Here is a 14822-nt window from a genome sequence, read left to right as displayed (position 1 = left end):
TTACTATTAAATAACAAATAATAGTTTTAATCAATATTTGATAGTGTCTAATATTTAATCAATAAGGTACGACGACACCTTATATTTAATCAATAATTGATAGTTTTAATCATAAATAGATCATATAACACGATTTATTCCGAAATTAATATGCATCTAATGTATAGGAGAATTTAACTAAAAATATTATGAAGTTGACTAAATCTTGTTATATAATCTATTTATGATTAAAACTATTAAATATTAATTAAAACTAAGGCGGCGGCGTACCTTATTGATTAAATATTAGACACTATCAAATATTGATTAAAACTATTAATTTATTATTTAATAGTAATTTTAATAATTAAAAAAATTTATAGATATTTAAAAATAGAATTATAAAATTTAATTTTATAAAATTAAACCTAATATTGAAATAAAGAAAGAAAGTGAAGGATGCCAAAAGGAAAGAAGAATGATAATTTTGAAATAATATCAGATTTAGTACATAACTGAAATAATATCAGATTTAAAATGTAAAAAGATCAAATTGTCCAAACCCCCCAAAAGGGTATTTTCGTCACGAAACAGTGAAAAGGGACTATTTTCGAGATAAACGCTTAGTTCAGGGTTGTCTGAGGATATTTTTAAAGTCCAGGCTTCGTTGACGAGATAAACACATAGTTTAGGAACTATTTTTGTAGTTCACTCTAGCTAATAAAGGGGATTCTGAACAGAAGTGATAGTCCTAGTATGTTTCAAAAAACAAATGACGTGTATAATTAAAAGTGACAATTACAAAAGTGAGATATGTTCTTAAATCATAACAAAAGAAAAATAAACAGTGACATCTATTAAGAAGAAATATCACTTTTAGTCGTAATAACATTTAAAGTACTAATTAAATTTAAATTTTTAAAAAGTGACAATTACAAAAGTGATACTATATGTTCTTAAAAACATAAACAGTGACGTTTACTAAGAATAAATATCACTTTTAGTCATAATAACAACTATAGTAATTAAATTCAAACACTTGGCATCCCCAATATTGCACACTCTTTGGTGGATGAATGGAGTATCAGTCTCAGCATCCACATCAGTTTTCCCTTCCGCCGAATATATGATCCTGGGCCTAGTGGTGTTCGGTTTTAAACTTTTAATGGTTCCAAACCCGAACGGGGTAATCTCTCACGGGCCTGTTACGTTTTAAGAAAGCGAAAAGAACAAGTTCATGACTCTCCACAGCACGCAACTGTCAAGATTTTCAAACACTGCCACACTCACTATAAAACGATGCTATAATCACACAAATTCCACACAAAACTAACTAAAATCACTCAAGAGAAACACAAACACAGAAACAACACGTGGACGCCTGAAGAAGATGAGAAGCTTGTTTACTGCATTCAGAAATATGGCCATGGCAGCTGGAAAGAGCTCCCAAAGCTTGCTGGGCTCAACAAGTAATGAACTACTCAAATCTCAATATCTAAACTTGTAGACTTGATTTCGTGCAGTGTCAAAGGCAGGTTTCTATGCATTTAATGATTATTAGTACTTGTTTTATGTTTTCCAGGTGGTCAGTAGAGCTAGTTACCTGCCAGGGAGAGCTGATAACGAGATCAAGAACTTCTGGAATACCCGTCTCTAGAAAAGCTGCTTCGGAATGGAATAGACCATGACACCCATATGCAGAGAGCTCATCTTGATACCTGTGTTACCTCAGATTCTCAGCTGTTATAGATCAAGAAATCTACCCAGGAAGGTGTTGTGAGATCTCAAGAGGAAGTTGCTCGTCTCAAGAAGCTTCTACTGGTGGTCAAAATTTTACAGCTGGCTTCAGTTTCGCCTTTTCTCCAGATGGAAACTTATCCTAGCCTGGGGCAGCTCGAGTCACAAGCAGACTGCAATGTGATTCCTTTAAGATAGGCTTAAAGTCAGAGAGATTCGCTGCAAAACCTGAATTTGAGACTCTGACATGCCAACCGAGCTTCAAAGACACACTTCGACCTGTCTTCCAGAACACAATGGAAACCAACAATGTGACGGATGTAAATAGCAACAAATTTGTGGAATCATCTAACATGTAAATGGATTATGAAGTACCTGATCTCATCTCAGCATCTTCAGTGCATTTAAACACAGATCAAGAACCAAACAATTTCATCTCCAGCAGAATTTTCCATCCCTCCAGCGACTACTGATGCCTTAGAGGATATCCTCATGGATGACAAAGCAAGCAACTACTACTAGAAACAAGTTCATGAGAAAGTAAAATCATGCTTCAAAATGAGCTCCTTTATAATCAAGTATTATTAACAGTGTTTTTTTATTGCAGCCAACCCAGACTGTCACCATGATCAATCTCATTTCTGGACAGAGGCTGCTAACAGATGGTGTCCCAAACACCGAACATTTAAAATGAGAAAATTACCCGATTTCATGCCCTACTATTTCTTTGCTGCGGCATAGACTCTCCAGCAGGTATGATCATATCCACCAGCAGTGTGATTTCTATGTTCTCCACAATTTTTTCCCTAAAATTTCCATGTATATTTTCTGTTTACTCTCGCTGTAGAGTAGGTAAAATATGATACAGGAAACCAGTTAAAAAATCAGTCAAAATTGTCTCGTAGTGAGGCATCTTCGCATACCCTGGAAAGTAATTGATATCAATAACAAGATGCCGTCCTTCAACTCTACTGTCCCTTATCATATCAAAATTGAAAAGGTTCAACTTCAAAGCTTCCCTCAACTGACTAGCTACTTCCGTCACAAAACTAGATGGCGGAAGCTCAGCCGCCTCAATCAGCTTCTCCACGCTGTCATCGCTCTGATCCTGAGCAGTCACATTCGATATCTGTGAAAACGACACCGAATTCTCCGAAACGCCCAATTTCTCCTCTGAGATATCCGGCAACGATTTCCTCTTCACACACTGAATGTGCTGGCCCGCCACGTATACCTTGAAAATGACCCCTCCATGATTCACGAACTCCTGCAGTACAAACGGCTGGCTCCAATTCAGCCCTCGCAAGCCCTCCTCGTTGAAAACCAGCGACATCTGGTGAGAGCACGCGGTCCCATTCGCCACCAGAGGTTTGGCAATCACCGGAAACCTCAAACCACTCGACGCGACGCGGTCAATCAGCGATTGGGGATTTTCCACAGACACCTGCTTTGGGACCCCAATCGAAAATCCGTTCGCGATTTCCAGCTGGTTCACCGCCTGCAGCATGGTTACCCGATTGTGGAGGCGCTCGATCGCCTCCGGGCGGTCAATTACGACGATGTTGGGGTTTTGCACAAGGAGCTGCTCGAGCTGGTTCCGCCATTCCGGGTCGGGTGATTTGTGGATGATGCAATCGAAGGGTAATTGATCGATCAGGGGTTTGGTGGTTTGGATGGGAAATAGATCGATTCCTCTCTCCTTGGCGAGATTGAGGAGTGACGGTTGAATGAAACTCTTCACTTTCTTAGGCGCCAGAGCATAACCTATGCGGTACCTTGGCTTAGATTCCTCCGACATCGTATCCTCCTCCACTATAGTGCAGTAGTACTGTAGTACTCTCTTTGGAGTTCCATTTCCTGCAAAGTTTTAGAAAGGTTAAAAGAAAATTGTGAAGGAAAAAAATTACTGGATCCCCCTTGTAAATTACTCCTTCCATTTATGGTAATGAGGAGTATTTCTTTTCTACACGGATATTAAGAAAAATTATTTAGAGCATTCACTATAATCGACGAGCGACCGGCTAGCCAATACTCGGTGCTAGCCGGTCTGCTCGCCGAACCATTGCAACCGGCGAGCGCGGAATCGGCGAGCGCTGGCTGATGCGCTCGCCGCCATTGTAGGCTGGCGATCGGCGAACGCAATTTTTTTTATTTTTTTAAATTAAATTTTCGAAACACTATTTATACGCGATTTTCACGATATTTTCATTCGCACCACTTGTTTTAACGAGTTTTCTCTCTTTTAATTTCTGTACAAGAGCAATAACGCGAAATGGATCACAACAACGAGTTTACTCCAGCGACGAGCGGGACTCAAACTCCCACGGTACCCGCGGGAGCGGGATGGGGGCAGATGGGCGGCGGGTACTACAACATGTACCCTTGGCAGCAGATGATGCTGCAGGGCGGCGGGCAGGGGGTACCGGGCATGCAACCTGGTATGCAGATGATGCCGGGTTGGGGAGCCAGGATGCAGATGATGCCACAAATGATGTCGGGGTGGCAGGCGGGGGTGCAGCCCGTGACGCCGGGGTGGACAATGTTTATCGCCCCACTCTTGATTTTTTGACTGTGTCTTCCCACACATTGACCCCAGTGGAGACTCAATTCACTGGAGATGACACTTTCTCCATAGAGATTTGTTACCGGGCGTTCGATTCGGAGACACTCCCATTCAGACATAGGGAGTAGGTCAGGGGTGGGGGCAGAGTCGGGGCGCACCAAAGAAGAAGAAGAAGGGCAAAAAGGTGGTAGGCGATTCGTCGCAGCCGGCTGATGACGACAGTGTACGGAGGAAGTGGATGGATGATGAGAACATCGCGTTGTCCAAGACTTGGGTGTTTGTTTGTGATGATCCCCTCGTTTCGAACAATCAGAGAATCGTCAACATGTGGGCTAAAATTGCAGCAGCCTACAAGAGGAATTGCCCGCATAGGAAGGCATAAACCGGGAATGAGTGCCGGAAGGGATGGGAGCGAATCAGGGCTGCGGTCTCCCGATTTGCGGGCTTGTACACCAACGCCCTCCGTATGAAGACAAGTGGCTAGACTGATGAGGATTGCAGGAGGATAGCGGAGAAAGCCTTCCCCGTGCCGGGCCTGTATAAGGAATTCACCTATTGGAACTGCTATCTGGTGCTTGATGGATTCCGGCGGGTGTCGATGCTTGGCTGGCCGAAGAAGCAGCGGCTGAACTATGTCGATGATTACAACGGCGGCAGCGGCGGTTCCCACGACCTCCCCGAGGATGTTCCAGAGGAGTCGTCCCCTCCATCCTTCGCTCGCCGCACTCGCCCGATTGGTCAGAGGAGGGCGCAACGGGCAGCGAGGGGAGTCGCCCAAGTGTCCCAGGAGGTCCAGTCGGCATCCCCCCCTGACAAGTCGACAACCGATCTCGCCTTCTACGCGCGTCAACAAACGCGCAAACAGACGCACAAGATCTTGGCCAAATGGAGGGAGGCAACTAACCCATGGAGAAGAGGTTTCTTCACTCAATGCTCGAGAGTATGCGGGTCGATTTGGATGCCTTCGCGGCACAATTGGGGGGATCAGACGCGGGCTCAGATGTCGGGGGTGTGGCCGGTGGCGGTGGCGGCGATGGCGACAAGGAGTAGAGTGGGGCGGGGGCTCGTGTGTGGAAACCCGAATTTTTTTTTTATTATGTAATTTTTTTATTTTTAGTTATTGTAAATTTTTTTATTTAAATAAAATTAACGAATTTTCCCGTATATGTGTCGTAAATTTAATTCCGTATTTTGTGTTTAATTCCGTAAATGTAGTTGTTTTTTTATAGTGCTGATGATGTGGCTAGCCTATTGCTTGTCCTAATGATGTGACATGAGAAATTTTAGTGCTGGATGATGTGGCAGGAGAAGAAATAGGCTAGCCTATGGCTGGCCTATTTACCATTGTGGATGCTCTTAGGTGGGTTAAATAAAAAGAGAATAAAGTGGAAAATGAAAAAGGTAGAGAGGTGAAGAGAGAAAAAAGTAAGAGATAGTAAAGTAGGCGTGGAAAAATGTATTACTAAAAAGAGAGATGACTTTATTACTATTGAACGTTCCAAAATGGCAAAATGACTCTATTACTATGGAACGGAGGGAGTAATTCTTCTGTATCGTAAAAATAATGAATGTCACACAAAATTTGTTATCTCTTATAAGATGAGTTTCATTTTTCCATAGCAATGCTCAAATCATTTTTTTTCTGTTTATCTCTTTCGCATTTTATCAATTTTGAATTAATACTTTGTCGTGTTGAAACTTTCTAATTTTATTGAATGAAGTGGGAATTGATTTTAAATAAAATGTGAATGAAATGAGTTAGTGAAATGTACCATATTACCATTATCATTTATAATATATAAAAAAACGTAACTTCTATTCACAAATAGATAATAGAGTATGAACTTAAAAAAAAAGGAAAAAAGTTACTCCTATTAACTTATGAGGATAAATCAATTAATATTTTAGTACTATTAATCAATGTGCTATAAATTATGGAATATAAACTTTTGAAATAATACCATTTTAATCTACAATAGGTAAAGTATGAAAAGCAAGAGATAGGAAGATAAAAAATAGGGATATTGATTTCTAAAATCATGAATTTTGCTCAAAATTAGGTATTTTTCACTAACTTTAAAATTGGTCTAGAATATCATAAACTTTGCACTTTGTTTAGTATTTCTCACGACATGTCTATCTCACCATATTTGATTAACTTATAAGGTTTTTTTTTTTTTTTAATCATATTTTCCACAATTAAATCAATGTCATTTTCTATGTGACTTTTATCCTACTTGTTATGAAGTTAAAAAGTGGTTTAAAATATCATAAAACATATTACAGTTGATCAAGTAAAATAAGAATTTGATGAAAATATCTTCTCCGACCAACTAGAAATATTCTTTTAAATGAAAAATATTTAACAAAAAAAATTGATACAAACCTTTCAATCAACTAGAAATATTCTTTTAAATGAAAAATATTTAACAAAAAAAATTGCCACAAACCTTTCAATTAATTTTTCAATATATATGGAGTAGTATAAAAAGCGGCATCCTTTCGCCGCGAGTTTGTTCTAAAACTAAAACCCTAAACCCTTCATCTCCGTTGAGCTCTCATGGCGTCGGCGGTGGCGCTCAAGAAGAACTACCGATGCTTCCAATCTCTGCAGCAGTTCTACACCGGTGGTCCCTACGCCGTCGCCTCCGACGCCTCTTTCATCGTTTGCGCCTGCGACGACACCATCAAGGTCGTCGATTCTTCTAACTCCGCTATCAGATCAACAATCGAAGGCGACTCCGAGCCCGTGACCGCCCTCGTCCTCAGCCCCGACGACAAGTTCGTCTTCTCGTCCAGCCACAGCCGCCAAATTCGAGTCTGGGAGGTCTCCACGCTCAAATGCATTCGCTCGTGGAAGGTTCGGTGCTATTCTATATGTTTTCTGTTGGTTGCGATTGTTTTAGTTGGTGTTTGGTGTTGAGGAGTTGGAGCTTGTTTGGAATAGGATGTTGTTAACGTTCTAATTAAGTTAGCTCAATTGTAGGGTGTAGGGTTGGAAATGAATCGGATCAATCTGATTGTGATACTATTCAGCAATGTAGACATGTGACTTTGTTTGATTTTCAATTGATTATGTTTTCTGTTGGTTGCGATTGTTTTAGTTGGTGTTGACAAGTTGAAGCTTGTTTGTAATAGGATGTTGTTTATACTCTAATTAAGTTAGCTCAATTGTAGGGTTGAAAATGAATTGAATCAATCTGATTGTGATACTATTCAGCAATGTAGACATGTGACTTTGTTTGAGTTTCAATTGGGTTTTTGACGAGCTTAGACATGTACGCGAGCTTGTTTGGAAATTACTCTTTCATATGTTTATCAAAACGTAGATGGAATTTGCATTAAACTGACAATCATGAGGTCATATACTGTCGTTTGGTCTAGTTTACACTTTACATGCCTCAGCACATTACAATTTGCTTGTTATTTATTTAAAATTATTTTATGTATTGGCTTGTTGGGGATAGGGGCATGAAGGGCCAGTAATGGGAATGGCTTGCCATTCCTCAGGAGGATTGTTGGCAACAGCTGGTGCTGATAAGAAAGTGCAAGTGTGGGACGTTGATGGAGGCTTCTGCACACATTATTTCAAGGGGCATAAAGGGGTGGTAACCAGCCTCATGTTCCACCCAGACCCAAACCGGTTACTTGTGAGTTCTCTTAGCTGAAACAGAGAAAATAAGTAAATAATGTCTTATTTTCTTAAAGTCTCCTGGCTATCTTGTTTTGGAAATCTCCCTTGGATGGATTGAATTGAAGTGATTAAAATTTTCACAGATTTTCTCCGGTGGGGACGACAGCACTGTTAGGGTATGGGACCTTGTGAAGAAAAAGTGTATCGCAACACTAGAAAAACATCAATCAACAGTTACTTCGATTGCAATATCTGAAGATGGATGGACGTTGCTGACTGCTGGAAGAGACAAGGTAAATCCCTAATGGCTGGTTTATATTTTCCCACAGTATTACATTATCTTAGCTGAATCCTAACATCCATCTGTATAAGTTCAGGTTGTGAATGTATGGGACCTGCACGATTATAGCTGTAAAACTACTGTACTGGTGTATGAAGCGCTAGAAGCCGTGTGTACATTTGATGCGGCATCCCCTTTTGCCCTATGTTTGTCAGCATTTGCTCAGAAAATCGGGAAGAAGATCAGTTCATCATCTGTTCAGTTTTTAACAGTTGGTGAACGTGGGATCGTGCGGATATGGAACTCTGATGGGTATGTCATATGTAGTTTCAAACAATTTGAAATCTTCATAAATATGATACTCTATAACTGCCTGTTTCTTAGCCATAAGGGTCCTGATCTCTTAAATGTATAAACTCATTCCAGATTTAGTGTCAGGAGTTCAGCTCACCTACTAGTTTGATAGTTATTGTTTCAAAGTTCAGGATAAGCCAAAGCAATTTGGCCAAAGTATTATATCTAGCTCCTTCTAAAGTGCCTTAGCTTTAGCATGCATCATTTTCTCTTGCACAACAAGTCACTACCCAATAATTTTTGGTTCAATTACTGAACTCCAATTTCTCTGCAATAGGGCAGTGTGCCTCTTTGAGCAGAAATCTTCAGATTTAGCAGTCAGCTCAGAGAAAGAAGAAGTTAAAAGAGGTTTTACCTCTGCAATGATGCTTCCGTTAGGCCAAGGGTTGCTCTGTGCTACAGCTGACCAACAGTTTCTTATTTATGATTTGGATAAAAACGTCGATGATGGTTTGAACTTGGCCCTGAGGAAAAGACTAATTGGATACAATGAAGAGATTGCAGATATGAAGTTTCTGGGTGACGAGGAACAATATCTCGCAGTTGCTACAAGTGTCGAACAGGTAACTGAATCTTGTAACTTTTGGAATATTTTTGATTCAATTTGTTGGCCATGGCTTTCACTTCCATAGAATTCATCATTATTTTTTCTTTGTATCACATATAGGTAAGAGTGTATGATCTGGCATCAATGTCATGTTCCTACATATTGACTGGGCATAGCGATGTGATTCCATGCATTGACACCTGTGTGTCAGCTTCTGGAAAAACACTTATCGTTTCGGGAAGTAAAGATAACACTGTAAGTTATATTTCTTTGCAAATTCATATACTCTCTCAGTCTCTCTTGTCAGATTGGATCGCAGACTCATGCTTCATTTTATTACTTGGTTACATAGTCAGTCTCAATTCAATTACCTCTATAGGTTAGATTGTGGGAAGCCGAAAGCCAACGCTGCATTGGTGTTGGCATAGGTCACATGGGTGCTATTGGTGCTGTTGCTTTCTCGAAGAAAAACAGGAACTTTTGCGTCAGTGGTAGTAGGTAAATATCCTACAAATTTTGGGAATTTGAAACTATCACCTTTTGAAAATACTTGCCATTTGCATCTTTGTATAGGGATCTAGTTTTGGAACAAGTATTGCTCTTAGTTGTTCATAATCTTGGAGATGAATAAATTAGTCATGTTGATCTTTTAAAGTGTTATCGCTTTGTGTTGACATCATGCATCTCTGAGAGTTACCTTCCTGTCTTTGCTTGGTTTAGTGATCGCACATTGAAGATTTGGAGCTTTGATGGAGTGTCAGATGATGCTGGAGAAGCTTCCAATTTGAAAGCAAAAGCAGTAGTGGCAGCCCATGACAAAGATATAAACTCGTTGGCAGTTTCACCTGATGATAGCCTTGTTTGCAGTGGTTCCCAGGTTAGTAAATTGACGAAAATTGGAAGTAAAAATGTTGTTGACCCGCTTAACACATATCAAATGAAACCGCTAACTGATTAAATGGTGAATTTTACTGAGAGAGAAACACCAGCAGTGAACATCAATAAATCACTTTCCTTTGTTTCTTCAAATATTCAGGATCGTACAGCAGCCATATGGAGGCTTCCTGATCTGGTCTCAGTTGTTGTACTTAAAGGTCATAAGAGAGGTATTTGGTCTGTGGAGTTCTCTCCAGTGGATCACTGTGTCATAACAGCATCGGGTGACAAGACAATCAAACTATGGGCCATCTCTGATGGCTCCTGTCTAAAAACATTTGAAGGACACACATCAAGTGTCATGAGAGCTTCATTTATTACACGGGGGACCCAATTTGTTTCTTGTGGTAAGCTGACTTGCTGATCGCTAATTTACTTACTGTGTTCCATAGTTTTGTTTTTTAATGTATTTGATTTGTTTTTTAGGAGCTGATGGTTTGGTGAAGTTATGGACAGTCAAAACTCAAGAATGCTTGGCCACTTATGATCAACATGAAGACAAGGTAATCGGTGGTTTATGGGATTTTTCATAAACAGATTATGATCAAAACGACTAATGGTAACGATTTGGACCAAACAAAAATGTTGGCCCTTAGACCTTCACATCGTACGCGACAGTTCCTAGAATTGTTAGATGTGGTTAGATGAAACAACTTTACATTCTAGAAGTCTAGAACAATAAATTTTAGTTGCTTACACATAAATTCTACAGATATGGGCATTGGCAATTGGTAAGAAGACGGAAATGCTTGCTACAGGTGGTGTTGATGCAGTTGTTAATTTGTGGCATGACTCTACAGCTGCGGAAAAGGAGGAGGCCTTCCGTAAAGAAGTGCGTTGTCTGATTATCATCATCTGTATTAACTGGGATGGTTTACTGGGAACAGTTTTCGTTGTTATGATTGAAATTACACTATAAAACATTTCGAATTATTTTTACAGGAAGAAGATGTTTTGAAAGGGCAAGATTTGGAAAATGCTGTATTAGATCGTGACTACACTAGAGCCGTCCGACTTGCATTTGAACTTCGCAAGCCTCACAAACTTTTTGAATTATTTAGTGAAGTCATCAGGTGAAATGATCGTTTTTGTAGTATTCTAATTTGCTATCTTCGATATATGTCTATCTTAGCTCCACCTTCTAACAGGAAGCCAAACGCGGACGTTCAGATTGAGAAGGCTCTTCGTCCTTTTGATAAGGAAGAGGTTCGTCTACTCTTAGAATACGTAAGAGAATGGAATACGAAACCAAAACTCTGCCATATAGCACAGTTTGTTCTGCATCGCCTATTTACCATCCTCCCTCCGACAGATCTAGTCGAGGTACTCAGTCGCAGCATCATCACCTGCTCTTTTTTCGTCTTCATTTTTAAATATCTCGAGTTTACATCTCATTGCTTGTGTTTTCTGTAAAAGATGAAGGGCATTGGAGAACTGCTTGAAGGCCTTATTCCGTATTCACAGAGACACTACACCAGAATCGATAGGTTGCAAAGGAGCACATACCTCTTGGACTATACCCTAACGGGAATGTCTGTCATCGAACCCGAAGCAAACGCCACAGAACCAAGAAAAAACGAGGATTTAGGAGAATCAGCTAGGGAGGAAGGCGAGGACTACCCAGAGCCCAAAGATGCATCAACAAAAAAGCGAAAAACACGAAAGTCTCAAGATAAAAAGCAGAAGAAGTCGAAGGTGGCGTATGTGAGCACAGCGACCATATCCTCTCCAGCCTAATCCGTTTGATCCGACATTGGAGGTAACATATGCCTTTTGTCCCAAGAAAATATGGCTGTTTGTTTGCAATTGTCGTGCACTTAAAGCTGGCACATCGAATCTGGGTTGTGCTCGTGGGCCAAACCGTTTGATGTGGTTACTCAAACAAGACGGCTCGGATCGTCTGACAGGTCAAGATCCGGCCGCTCATATACTGGTCCTGTTTCTCCAAAGTCCAGAAACAAACAGCCTGTTGTAACTTTATCTCATTAATGCAACGGAACTTATGTTCTAGAACAAATTTATGAGTCTACTCTTTCTAAAAAGACGAAATTTTCCATGTGGTTTTGCTTACAATATATAGTTAATATTTCCTGATTTTATCGCAATTTATTTTTTTAAATATTATATATTCCATTTACTCTACAAAAATGCAAAATAAGATGTGAACTTGTTGCCCGTAGGTGCAGTTAGCAACGGAGGGGCAATCCCACTGCTGTCGTGTAGTTGCTTTCATCTCTCAGGCACAAGTGTGAGGCCTTGGAAGATGGGCTTCTGGCAGTCAGTGGGTTAAGGCCTCCCTATTAACGGGCTACTGCGTAACCTGATTGAACCTCCTCATATAATGTCGGGACAGAGTATGGGGGCTGCTAAGGTGACGGAATCGCCTTTGCTGCAAGATGTGAACATGTTGCTCCTACTAATTGTTAATACTTCTATTTTAAATATTATTTTAATATTTTATCAATTTCGTTGTATTAAATTTGTGATGTTTCTAAAGTTGGGAGTATTATGTGGTGTGGTAGTTGAAGTTTGTGGTAACTGTTAATAATGGGCTGACATAGTTCGAGTTGGATGAAGCTGTAGTTGTTAATAGTATGGGCAACGTGTACGCGTGTTACGACAGCTCACTTATGGAGTAATTTGATTTGTGTTCATTTAAATTGAAAGTGCCATTGGCATATCAATTTCTATTAATTTAAATATATTTCATTTTCAATCTTGAGTGATTTGATCAATTTTATCACAAAATTTGGAATTTGTGAATGATATTCTAGTTCATCGGGCATCGTGTGACCAATTTGTTATTGTCCTATTTTGTCCAAATCTATAGTGATATAACAATTTCGTGGTCATGATTTAGGTTCATTGCAAATTTCATTTCATCACTAAACGTAATAAGAATTTTATTTATTTTCTGAGACATATATATTCAAAGTGTTAGATGAATTTAAAATTGTAAGCTTGGAATAATTTATGAATTTAATAGATTAAGATACGAAAGAATTGGTATAACTGCTAAATTCGTGAAAGGTTTAGATATTTTAGTATGGGTAGAATGAAATATTTAGTCAAACCATTAGCAGCAAATCACATGTGAATGTCAAAAAGTTAATAGAATAAAAGCTCTGGTTTTGTGAAAAATTAAAAAATCTCCGAGGTTAAAAAAGGTTATCAACACTACTAGTACATTTTTACAATTAATTATAACATTGAATGAAGTTTTCGTATAGTCTATGTTTAGACTTTAGAAAACCTCCACTTTAGTTGAGTTAGCTTTCAATTACAAAATACTAGTAGTACTCCTACAACTTATGGATAAGACTTAGTATCTCAATTCTTTATTTTTACCGATTTCACATTTAACTATTTACAAAAAAATTTAACTAGATAAGAATTATCTCGACTCTTTATCTCTAGCCATTTCTTTGCGGCTCAACTTTCAACTACTACAAAATACTGTATAATTTATGGATAAGAATTATCCTATCTATATTGATTTTTTACAAGACTCAACTTTGAACTACAGTAAAATTTAAGCATAAAGATAATCTTGATTCTTTATCATACTGGTTTTTTATAAAACTCAACTTTCAACTACTACAAAATACTCCCCCGTTCCATTTTAGGAGTTCCATTTGAATTCGACACGAATTTTAAGAAATGTAAATAAAAGTTAGTGAAAAAACATAGTTAAATGTGAGTCCTACTTTTATACATTAGTTCTAATAATAAAATATGAATGTAAATATGTTAGTGGAATGTTGAGCCTATTACCATTTATGAAATATTCCAACTTGGACTTCTGAAATGAGACATCCAAATATGGTAAATCGAGACCGCTAAATTGGGATGGATGGAGTACAACCTACGAATAAGAATTAGCATTGATTCTTTATTCTACCAAGTCCTCTATGATGTAAATAAATTTTTAAAAACATTTTATGTTTAGACAACCTCCACATACCTAACATTTGATGGATCTAAATACGAGCTAGTAGATTTTCATTTTAATATTTAAAAAGAGAATTGAATTAGTTAAGTCAGCTAATAATTAACGTACAATACCTACTTTGTGAAAAAAAAATAGAACAAATAAAATACCACTGTAAAAAATAAAAAAATCAAAATACCACTTGGCAACTGCTGATAAAATATAAAAACCATAATGAAAAATTAAAATTCAAAGACTATAACATAAAGGGTATTTTCCTTTAACAAAATAGGTAACAAAGAATAATAGATAAGCACTGAATCATATCATGAGCAGCAAAATTAAATACTTACCATTAAAGACCAATTTATCCCCCAAACTAATAATTTAATTCTCCTCAGAAACTGACTATCAATATTATTGCAAAGCAGTCTTAAATATTAAAACAACTGTTGTGACATCGTCTCTAAATTTAATTAGTTTAATAGCTACAAGAAGACTATATACGTTAAATAGGAGAGAATTAGAAAATATAAATAATTTTTTAAAATAAAAATGAGACTTATGGTAGACAGAGGAAATAATTAATAATTTTTAAATGCTTTAAATAGTAATAATAAAATAAAAAAAAATCATGGACAGCTATACTAGTAGTAATTTAAATAAGTGATATTGATGCTTTAATTTAAACAAGTCAGATTGATTCTTTGTGGACAGAAGTGGACTAAAAAACACATAAATAACACATTATTTAATCTCAAATAATGATAATAGAAAAATAATAAAAAGAAAATGTGTTGCTTGCCTAAGTCTAATTAACCACCACCTTCCCAACCATCTGCTAACAGCACACTCTTTCAA

General features: G+C 38.1%; 2 protein-coding genes and 1 pseudogene across 3 annotated transcripts; 2 read left to right on the top strand and 1 right to left on the bottom strand.

Moving 5' to 3' along the window:
• Window positions 1-1216: 1216 nt before the first annotated feature.
• On the top strand, window positions 1217-2410 carry LOC125220776 (annotated as a pseudogene).
• Window positions 2411-2548: 138 nt separating this feature from the next.
• On the bottom strand, window positions 2549-3514 carry LOC125220775 (inositol-tetrakisphosphate 1-kinase 1). The gene has a single exon (XM_048122915.1). The coding sequence runs from the start codon at window positions 3512-3514 to the stop codon at window positions 2549-2551; it is 966 nt and encodes a 321-aa protein (XP_047978872.1).
• A 3276-nt stretch (window positions 3515-6790) lies between these two features.
• On the top strand, window positions 6791-12504 carry LOC125222080 (transducin beta-like protein 3). Of its 2 annotated transcripts, XM_048124512.1 has the most exons (15): window positions 6791-7139; window positions 7747-7929; window positions 8057-8206; window positions 8291-8505; window positions 8825-9110; window positions 9215-9349; window positions 9474-9592; window positions 9815-9971; window positions 10131-10377; window positions 10457-10533; window positions 10743-10862; window positions 10973-11103; window positions 11179-11353; window positions 11447-11789; window positions 12211-12504. In XM_048124512.1, the coding sequence occupies exons 1-14, from the start codon at window positions 6840-6842 to the stop codon at window positions 11765-11767; spliced, it is 2616 nt and encodes an 871-aa protein (XP_047980469.1). In that variant the 5' UTR covers window positions 6791-6839; the 3' UTR covers window positions 11768-11789; window positions 12211-12504. The 2 variants fall into 2 exon arrangements, with proteins under 2 accessions (XP_047980469.1, XP_047980468.1); XM_048124511.1 differs by lacking the exon at window positions 12211-12504 and having other exon boundaries at window positions 11447-12124.
• Window positions 12505-14822: the final 2318 nt, after the last annotated feature.

The sequence above is a fragment of the Salvia hispanica genome, chromosome 4 (genome assembly GCF_023119035.1).
Source record: "Salvia hispanica cultivar TCC Black 2014 chromosome 4, UniMelb_Shisp_WGS_1.0, whole genome shotgun sequence".
NCBI lineage: Eukaryota > Viridiplantae > Streptophyta > Magnoliopsida > Lamiales > Lamiaceae > Salvia > Salvia hispanica.
The sequence above is the reverse complement of the archived record's forward strand: the minus strand, read 5'-3'. Positions and strand labels throughout refer to the sequence as shown.